The sequence below is a fragment of the Photinus pyralis genome, unplaced genomic scaffold (assembly GCF_008802855.1).
Source record: "Photinus pyralis isolate 1611_PpyrPB1 unplaced genomic scaffold, Ppyr1.3 Ppyr1.4_LG5, whole genome shotgun sequence".
Classification (NCBI taxonomy): domain Eukaryota; kingdom Metazoa; phylum Arthropoda; class Insecta; order Coleoptera; family Lampyridae; genus Photinus; species Photinus pyralis.
In genome coordinates, this window is record NW_022170596.1 from 28,520,395 (window position 1) to 28,531,360 (window position 10,966).

The 10,966-nt window shown below is 35.3% G+C and overlaps 1 protein-coding gene across 1 annotated transcript; it reads left to right on the top strand.

Moving 5' to 3' along the window:
* The first annotated feature begins 714 nt into the window (after window positions 1-714).
* LOC116170654 (nucleolar protein 10-like) lies at window positions 715-5,695 on the top strand. The gene is made up of 14 exons (XM_031487160.1): window positions 715-909; window positions 963-1,223; window positions 1,273-1,622; window positions 1,671-1,899; window positions 1,951-2,637; window positions 2,997-3,205; window positions 3,256-3,482; window positions 3,623-3,667; window positions 3,725-3,822; window positions 3,874-4,353; window positions 4,465-4,634; window positions 4,888-5,068; window positions 5,119-5,334; window positions 5,378-5,695. The coding sequence occupies exons 1-14, from the start codon at window positions 844-846 to the stop codon at window positions 5,621-5,623; spliced, it is 3,465 nt and encodes a 1,154-aa protein (XP_031343020.1). The 5' UTR covers window positions 715-843; the 3' UTR covers window positions 5,624-5,695.
* Window positions 5,696-10,966: the final 5,271 nt, after the last annotated feature.

Genomic DNA, 10,966 nt, shown 5'->3' on the forward strand with positions numbered 1-10,966 from the left:
AAAACTTACCACCCCTCATATCTTAGTAAATAAACGAGATACTTAAAAAAATCAAAATCCGTTTCGGTAATTCGGAGGGGGAATCACAATGACATAGTTGGCGACGCACCCCCTCCAACTCCCTGCGCCCCAGCCACCCCAACTTTTAAATCTTAAATAGTGACCCCCCATGTGTGATACGTCGTTGGAAAGCTCTGAAAAAATGCTTTCCAACCATACCAAATAGCATTACATTTAGGTTAGTAATTATCGTGCAAATCAAAAAATAAACTAATATGATACATTTGAAATCTGTCGTATTTAAAACGCAACCGGCGAACATAGACGAACTTAAGACAGAGAATAATTCAAGAATGTCGAAATATTGCAAAACCAACATTTGAAAAGGTTCGACAAGAGTTTGAGAACAGATTATAACTGGCGATCAAAAATGAGTTGCTGTCGAGTCGGCTTTGGAAGTTCAAGTTAAATACGATTTTTCCATGTTTATTTTTTGATTTGCACGATAATTACTAACCTAAATGTAATGCTATTTGGTATGGTTGGAAAGCATTTTTTCAGAGCTTTCCAACGACGTATCACACATGGGGGGTCACTATTTAAGATTTAAAAGTTGTGGTGGCTGTGGCGCAGGGGGTTGGAGGGGGTGCGTCGCCAAGTATGTCATTTTGATTCCCCCTCCGAATTACCGAAACGGATTTTGATTTTTTTAAATATCTCGTTTATTTACTAAGATATGGGGGGTGGTAAGTTTTCAAATTGTCACCCTGTATATCAATAAACCCAATATAACCTCCAAATTTTAACACGTGTGTTTGTTGTGGTTTTACTAAACTAATCACAATGCAAGTTTCAGATCCAAATAATGTTAAAATTTATAATTTGAGTGTGGGAAAATCATTACCCGAGGTAAGAATTGTTAACACACTACATTACTTCTTACATGTCCAATTTACTTGTAGTGGCTATCGGAGAGAAAACGCAGAGCAATACTTAAAAAAAATGTGGATATTCGAAAACGTATTGAACTTATTCAAGATTTCGACATGCCAGGAGTCAGTACATCGATACGTATCTCCCAAGATGGTGAATACGTTTTAGCAACTGGCATATACAAACCCCGTGTGAAATGTTTCGATGTTAATAACTTATCTTTGAAATTTGAAAGGTGCTACGATGCAGAGGCGGTTACGTTTGAGATTTTAAGTGAAGATTATAGCAAAGTAATAACGTGTGTCTTGTGATTATGTTTTTTATTTGTTAATGTTGCAGTTAGTTTTTTTACAATGTGATCGATACTTGGAATTTCATTCTGCACAAGGACGTTATCATAGATTACGAATACCTAAATTTGGGAGGGATATGAAATTCCATTCACCCAGTTGTGATTTATTTATTGTCGGCGCCTCATCAGATGTGTACAGATTAAATTTAGAAAGAGGACAGTTCTTGTTACCTTTTTCTTCAAATGCTACAACCATCAATAAATGCGCAATTAATTCTGTACATCATCTGTTAATATGCGGGACACAAGAAGGTCACGTCGAAGCATGGGATCCGAGAAGTAAAACTATGGTTGGCTCCCTTGATTGTGCATTCAATTGTATTTCTGAAAATAAGAGGTACAGGGAGGGAACTAGTATAATTTTCTTTATATACATATATTTTAGCTTGGAAGGGTTTCCTTCAGTTACGGCTTTAAAATTTGATGGAGCATTGACCATGGGGGTTGGTACAGCAACTGGGCAAATTTTATTGTATGATATACGTTCCAACAAGCCATTTTATATTAAAGATCATATGTATGGGATGCCTATAAAAGATGTAGAATTTCATTTTCAACAAGACCTTGTGTTTTCAATGGATTCTTCCATACTCAAAGTTTGGAATAAGATCAATGTAATTATAGCTACATTTTTAGTAATTGTTTTGTAGACAACAATATTTTAGGGACAATTGTTTACATCTATAGAGGCAACATCTGACTTTAATAACCTGTGCACTGTGCCCGGAACTGGATTATTTTTCCTAGCAAATGAATGTCCAAAAATTCAAACATATTATATCCCTAGCTTAGGTCCAGCTCCGAAGTGGGCCAGTTTCTTGGACTCTTTAACTGAGGAATTGGAAGAAAGTAATCGAGAGAATGTGTACGATGATTATAAATTTATAACAAAAACAGAATTAGAATCTTTGGGCTTAGAACATTTAATTGGAACAAATTTACTGAGGGCATATATGCACGGCTATTTTATGGATATTCGTCTTTATAAAAAGGCAAAATCTGTAGTCAATCCATTTGAGTTTGAAGAGTATCGTAAGAAGAAAATTAGAGATACTATTGAAAAGGCACGTGAGAATCGTGTTATATTGAACAAACTTCCAAAAGTAAATAAAGACTTGGCATTGAGGCTTATGGATGGTCAAAGAAGTGAGAAAAAGAAGATGCAGATTGGTACTAGTAATCTCTTGACTGACAGCCGATTTAAGGATCTTTTTAATAATCCTGACTTTGAAATTGACAAAACCACAGAGGAGTTTAGACTAATTAATCCAATTCTCGCAAAAATAGAAATCAACAAACAGAAACAGTTGAAAAAGAAGTTAGACAAAACACAAGAATTTCAACCAGTGCAGGTATTAAAAATTTTTATACAGGCCAATTACAACAAGATGGACGTTTAGCATATAATGCAACTCCAATCCAAAATGTGAACACAAAATTATAACTTGTGGAGGGTGTTCCAATTTATAGCGTTGTTTTTATTTGAAGTGATGATTTACTAAATAATCACATTTTGGCATTAAAATATATACCCTGTTGTCAAATTTAAATATTTATGTTATACTTAGTTACGTTAGGTTTGTTTTTTGTAGAGTAATTGACGGAAGATCATTCTTTAACTCATTAACTTTTAAATTAAACGTCCCTCATGTTTATAACTCCTTTCAGTATGTAATATAGTAACGATTTGTCTATAATGATACAATTTAAGGAGGAACGTGAAGGTAAAAATAGTTCGGAAGAGTCATCAGATTCAGAAGAGAGTTCGGATGATGAACATACCTGGACCAAGGAAACCAATCAACACAGTACCAAGCAGAAAGGACACTCAGACAATTTACCAAAACAACCAAAAATGTTTGAACTTCGACAGGGGGAAGTCTACAAGGGTATCCAGATGTTAAATCATAAAAAAAATAGGTAAGCCACTACTGTTTAATTAAATTGGCATTATGAGTTCTATTTTTTAGATCCGCACTAGGAGAACGTTTGGCTAGTGAAGATACATCTGTTAGATTATTGGGTTCGGTGGGTAATCGGGAATTAACGTTCACATTAAATAAATATAAAAGACACGAAGAAATCGTAAAGAAAAACAAACAGCACAGAGAGGAAAGAAAAAAATTAGTGCGATTAGTACCTGGTATTAAACACACGAATGCACCATTTTGGAAAGTTAAAGGAAAGAGAAAATTGTAGTTATCTATAAATAACGTAATTTTAAATTAATAAAGTTTATTTAAATGTTGTAGTATGTTTCATAAAAAAAAATGATATCGTTGTTGACAACAGAGGTTATCATTTATCATTAGGTAAAGTAGAAAACAGTCTTTGCAGTATCTACACAAAGGAGATTGGGGGACATAAAATGTGTATCTAGAGGTAAGTTTTGGAAGTTAAGTAGTTATGGTTTAGAAATAATGTCTTGTTTCTCCACAGAGAGAGAAGTTATGGATGTACCGGAGGATTTAAAAACGGACCACGACCATGCACGAACAGATGTTAATCCCTCCTCGTCATTTTATTTAACCTTATCGGTAAAATTTGTGCTAATCTGGAGGAAGTGTTTTTACCGTGTAATTTTATAGGAAGATGATATAGCGGACGCGCCGTTCCTCGATGGGCCATCACATTTAAGTGTGACTGCAGTATTAAATTATTGCAAATTAAAAATTCTCCGTCCGTATTTGAGACTTTTAAGCATAACTGGATTGAGATCTTTAGCTGTCGATCAAGTAGAGTCTTGCACATTATGGTATATACTCGGCTTGTTTTACACAATTCAAGTTATTATACTTATGTGTATTGGTTATTTACTTCAATATATGGCCTGTTTTCGACGAGATCGAGGGTTCTGTTACAAGATATTTAATACTAGTGAACCACTTCTTAAAAGTATGGAACAAGATATTACTCAACTTAATAGTGAAAAGTATGAGCAGATTTGTCACGGTTCTGTGATATTTAGTTATATCATTCCAAGTGTTCTACATTTATGTGCTTATTTGTTTGGCGTGTATACGTTTCGATCATCAGAAAATGACCAGTTGCCGAGCTTAATGGAAAGGGTACGTACCTAATTTTTACATTTGATTGTGTTGCTTGAACTTGACTTGTGCATTCTTGCTCATAATTCATTTTGTAATTGTACAAAAACATTAATTTAACATTTCTCGTAGGTCTTTTTGGCATCGTCTCATCTTTCGGATGGATTTTTAAGCCAAAAAAAATTAGTAAAACTACTGTGGATCTTTGTAGGTCTGGGAGTCATCTGGATGTTACTCTCCTTTATGTCGGTTAACTTTATGATGTTTGATGGTACAATTCTTTTTCGATGGTTTGAAAATCGGTAATACCTAAATCTTCCACATATAAAAATAAAAGTTAAAAATTTTCTTCATGTGGGGCCAACATTTTTAAGATATCAAAAGTCATTTGATAAGCCCAATTTTGCGAAAAACCAAAGATTACAAATTACTTACAGCTATAATTAATTGTTTATCCTACAGTTCGTTGATCTGTTGATTATGATGCAAACACATTTACCTCTCTTTTATTTCATTATTAGTACTTATACACTAATTTAATATATTTTGTGATAGGTCGAAAGCGGTAATAGTGACGATGAAAGTAATGCTAATAGTAGGCACGCTATGGCACGATATAATACAAGCTACCGTAATTTCGAGTTATTGCTTGCAAGCGCAATTGCTGACATCGTATTTACATTTTTTAAGATCTAAACTTTTACAACATCCCATTCAATCAATTGAATGGATGAGGGTAAGAAAACATTTATTCATTCACCGAGCAGTGTATCGATTAATTTACAGGAAATATCCGAATTTAAAAAGTTACTGAAATATTTAAACGAAAATTTATCAACGTCTGCTTGCGTTTTTATCTTTATAAATATTTGTTGGGCCCTATCTGGAACTCTATGGCTGTTGGGTTACGATCATATTGATTTCCAGACGCTTCCTATTAGTGTGATAAGCATTTTAAACGTTTGTTTGTGGTGGACGTTAATTTTAGCACCATTTATACAGGTAGTTTACTTATTTACTTTGCCTTTCTCATTCAAATTTTTAGGCGGCAAGATTGACGAGTGCTTGCAAGTTAATCAAAACAGTCGGTCACGAAGTAAGAGCACGTCCGTTTGTGCATCAGGGAACACCCGGAAGCGAGTTGGACACAATTCTGCTTTATGCTTCGAGTTTGGATATGAGTGCAACTTTGTTTAAAATCCCAATAACAGGAAGAGCATTGGCTTTCGGTGTGACTGTTTTAGCCGTTTCTGTTCTTGTTATTGGTCAGTGTCATTATTTAACAGCTTAAGTGTATATTATCTGTGATTAGAAATGGAATTATTTTTCATTTAAATTTGATTAAAGTTATTTAATTGTTAAATAACTAAATATGACAACTCCTTGTCCTTGTAACCATGAAAACTTTTCTTTTATTTAACTAAATTTATGACATATTTAACATCCATAAATACTTTTATGTTTTATTGTTCGGCAATTAGTTAGAAGTATAGGTACCTAGATACTACCTGTACGGTATTTCAAGGAATAGGTAGATACCTACGTTTAATCAGAAAATGAACACATTTTTGGAATATGTGAGTACTACTTTTTAAACTAAGAGTCAATGACCAATTTTTGGTTGCAATTTCAACTTTCAAGTCATGAAATTGCACACAGTAAATCTATACTTACTGAATATCAAAAGTTACTTCTAGCATCCCTCTGTGGACGGAGTAAACTACCCTAAAATGTATGATATATTTTCTATACAGGGGATTGTTATGCTTTAAACTCAAGAGGCGGTATCCTAGTTTAGCAGCGACCTTTGCTATTCCTGGGTGTATCTTCTTTCTCTAATAGTGCAAGAAACTAAATACAGCACATACTTATAAATTTCCAACGGGCCATTATGATCTACAGGCCAGGTGACAAACGCCACCCGCCCCCCCGGGCCAGTGCGCCCCTGGAAAAAAAATTTCTTATAGAATCTGGCCCGTAGAATCCATAATTTCAAACAGTTCCAAGATTGGGCTACTACTTCAAAAGTTACAGCCCTTTGAATTTTCTTTCGAAATTGGTTTCTAGTCTATAACTTTTGATTGAGAAGTCTGATCGAAAAAGTACGAATTGATTTGGATTCTACGTGCCCAAATTAATAAGAAAAAGTGTTTTCCTGAGAAATTTTGGTGTAGTTGAATTTTGGTAAAAAAGGAAGGTTATAATATGTACATATTTCAGAACAATGATCATTAAAAAAAAATTTTTTTAATTACTATCAAATCCAATTTATATTCAGAATTTAAACTAAATAACCTATACGCAGGGGCGGACTGGGTACTTACGGGCCATTAAAGTATTAGTGTAGTAATGAAGGGGGGAGGGGGAGGGTTAGCTCTGAGGTGCACCACAAAAACATTTTAAAGTACTCCTTTCTCGAAAATCATTTACCATACAGTTTTTTTAAAAATTGCAGCTAATAATTAAAAGTAACAAAATATACAATCCACATGAGGTGCGTCGCCTATCATTGTATTTCAGCACTTTCAAAATACTTCAATTAAAACAGATTTTTTTAACAACCTAACATCAACCCCAATTAGAGAAACGTGTTAATAATTTATTAATAGTGCAAGAAACTAAATACAGCACATACTTATAAATTTCCAACGGGCCATTATGATCTACAGGCTAAGTGGCAATCGCCCCCCGTGCCAGTCCACCCCTGAGATCCACTGCTTTACACCAAGAGTCAGACGGAATGGTGTACCGTATGAATCGGTCAATGGGGAAGTACTAGTCAAAAGTTGTGTGCGATCGCCAGCATGATTGGGACCAACACCTGCATTTTGTTCCTGATGGCCGCTCTGCTGTGCAAGAAACCACAGAACAAAGCCCCGTGTTGTTTTGCCGCGAACTCCAATTACTTCTGATTTGAAATTTGATACAAGACCCGGCCCAAAAGAATCTGTGAGAAACAAGTACGTGGAAAGCCTGCATCAGATATTTGGTGATGAAATGAAAATGCGGTGTGACGTGAAGGTCAATGTTGGTGGTCATATCGCCTCCAGGGGCTACCTACGAAATTGCAAAGAACCTGTGTGGGACATTGTAATAATAACCCAGAACAACCCAGTTTCTGGGTGTTAAAATAGACCGAAAATCAATTTTTTCGGAAATCCCTCCTTTCTCGGAGCAAATTCAGAGCTCAAAATACGTCAATCCAGTATTTTAACTTGTTGCTAAGTAACGAACTTTCCTGGACTGGAACGAATCCGGGAAAATTTTTGCCGACCTACGCCATCAAATGTCAAACAGTGTGAAACGATTTCATAGGCAATAAGATGGCAACCAAAAATTGTTATGCATTTATCGAAATTCTTAGTTTATGATTTCAGAAAAAAATAGTATATGTACCTCATTGTAAAAGCACCATCCCGAGAATGTATTGCTTTTACTACTAGATACATAATCGACTATTTATGTAACTACTTTCATCTCTAGAAAAGGTGAAGAAAATATGATTTTCCGCTCTATAGTGAGGAAAGTAAAAAACAATTGCTGCGTTAATATTAAAAATGACATTTAAAATTGAAACATACCCATATCTAGATAGCCATTTGTCAAACTTCATTATAATTTTTCAATTTCGATTGTAGTTTCAGAAAAAATGATGTGTAAAACTTGAAACTCCACTTTCTTCTCTAGTTGTGTAAATAATCATTTCTTGAACAATAAATTTGCTCACCGCAATCATTTGTGCATCAATATTGCATCAAATTAATCGCAGTTTTTTTGTGGGTATCTTAGTTTCTGACCAATTTTAAATTGAAAAGTTACTCTTTATTTTCTTACATTTGCATTTTTCTAGAAAAGTAAACATTATAGCAAAAAATGTTAAATAAAATAAAATGTGTCGTGGTTAGCTCTATAAAGTTTTATGCAATTTTTGCGTGGGGTACAAAAGTGCATTTTCTAAATGTACCATGCCTATAAGTAGTCGGAAAGCTGAGTCAGAAGTTAACTGACAATTAGTTTACATAGACATAAAGCCAAACATTTGGAATGCGCTACAGGACTAAATATTACAACAAATTCATTGTTACACAATTGGCATTTCCAAAGATCGGATGTTGTTTTGATAAGTTAAGACTAGTGCATTGGGCGGTATGTTGGAATAGGGTTGGTCTCCACAACCATTTCGTTAAGTCGGTTAATTTCAGTACATAGTAGTACATATTATTAGAAGTACGTATAATCTTTAAATAAATTACAAGCGGCGCTGTTATCTTATAATAACAAATTGGCACAGTAAAAGTATCTTGGATAATATACATACTAAGTAAACATCACATTTTATTTTTTGACATACGTTATAAATAAGTTACAATAAAATTAAAAATAATTTAAGTGAATATTTACATGGTGCAAATTCACGACTAACATCATTCTAAGTACCTGATCCATATGCGATTTAATGATGTTTGGGAGCTTTCAAAAGTTGTTTCAAGCTAAACGATGATACAGCCACGCCGACACCCGCTAAAAATATTGCAGTTGGAAAGATTAACTTGTCAGAATGTTGTCTCGCAGCTGGGACATTCTGTAAAGAACTGCCATAGACAACAATTCTAATTAATAATCAAAATGTCCGCAAAATCGTACCTGTGCGATGGTAAGACGTAAAGCAAGATATCCAGCATGAGACAGTTTCATTCTTCGTTAGAATTTAAACTAAAACAAAATAACAGTAAGTATTTAAAGGAGTTGAAAATATCTAAACAGTGATAAAGAGGTCGCAGTAGGTATAAAGTTCAAATAAGCATGCGAGTTTTATATAACCTTAAACCTATTAATATAATGCCATTAATTCACGTGTATTCTGAAAGTTACTGCGTCAACTTTATACGTACACCAACCGCATTTTCTTATTTTCATTAGTACTGTAATTGGAATTTGATTAAACTTACCTGTCACGTCAATTATTCACACCTTTTAAAAATTAAAAGGAAATGTGAACAATATGATATCAGCCACGAGGAAAGAAAGACCTCGCTCGTAGCGTAGGTGACCTTGTTCAAATCAAGGTGTTTTCATGCAGATATCTTCTTTGCGTGAGTACAATGGCGTGGCGCCAAATTTAAACACACAAGTTTTATTTCAAAACGAACCACCACAGATTAAAATAAAAACGCAGACCCGATTTACCGACATCATTTTCATGAAAATAAAATTTCCTGTAGGTATAGAAATCCCTAAAGATCAAATTTTACAAACTTATTTAACTTGGTCCGTTCGTTTGTAGTGGGACAAATTTTGAAACTGAATCGGTTGGTAAGTAGGTACTCAATTTCTAACGCAGGTTTGCTACGTAACAGTTTCTTCTTAACCGGGTCTTGTACCAAATTTCAAATCCCATGCCAACGGGAGTTCCTGATGCCGATGGTCAAACAATACGTGTACCAGTGACGAGGTATTATGTGATTTGGAACAGTTTTCAAAATTCGCCCCCACGCTATGTTGACCGCCGCGGGCCTGCAGACGGGCGATTTTCGGATCGCATGGTGATATTCTACTGTCAGTTGTATCAAACCTTTTGTACCCTATGACGAGGTATTTTCTACGCGGGCTCTCGGTTTATTATGTAAGTTACCGAAAAGTTCGTAGAAAATTTAAGCAGAAAAGAAATATCCTATAACGGTGGCCAGACCGTGCAGCTGTACCCTGTACCCATTTGCTGAAATAGTGCATGGTCAAATGCTGTCTTTGGCAAGGCGACATCAAAAGCTATTCTTTCAAGCGAACTACCCTGGTGCGTTATATTGCCGTTGTGGTCGTGCCATCATCAGTTTTACAACTCTCTTCAGGAGACCACATTTTAGTCTCATTTACAACTGAACCACACAGGTTGGCCTTCTCTCTTTCATTTTCCAGTTAGACGTTAATCATGGCCACTTTCTTGAGCCGTCCGTAGTTCTCGGGGTGCAATAATTATCATCCACAAGTGCAGGTGCATCGTGCGTGTCGATATTCATATAGTTGTCAGCAGTACCGACAATCTTCAAGATATGGTCTTTTGGATAGAGCATCGGCATTGCGATGGCTCCTCCCGCACGGTGTAATTTGTACGAGTATCTGTGCTATCAAAAATGAGTTGCTGTCGAGTCACCTTTGGAACTTTTGTTTATATGGGAAATCGTATTTAACTTGAACTTCCAAAGGCGACTCGACAGCAACTCATTTTTGATCGCCCGTTACCTACTAATTATATATTGAAAACACGTCAACGCTAGAACAGCAAACAATTTCCCCGGAGCGGCGTCAGGCGGTCTATGCCACTCGAGTGTTTTTTCGAATTCCGCAAATTCTTTTTCGTATAGATCGAAGAGCGGTGTAAGCTCAGAACTTATTGTTATAAACTTTAGTGGAGATAAAATTAATGCTGTTTTATATAAAGTACGCCGGACAGACGTTTTTTTACGAATTTGGCGACAACATTCTAACTTAATTTAGGTAGTTGCAAGAATAGCGACATGCTCTTCGTTCGTACATTTGCCTAAATTTTTATTATAATAGTAAAAAATTAGTTTCATGCTGCGGTAGCATCTCGATCGAAGTTTGATTAGAAGGTGCGCATGTCGAGGCTTTGCATCCC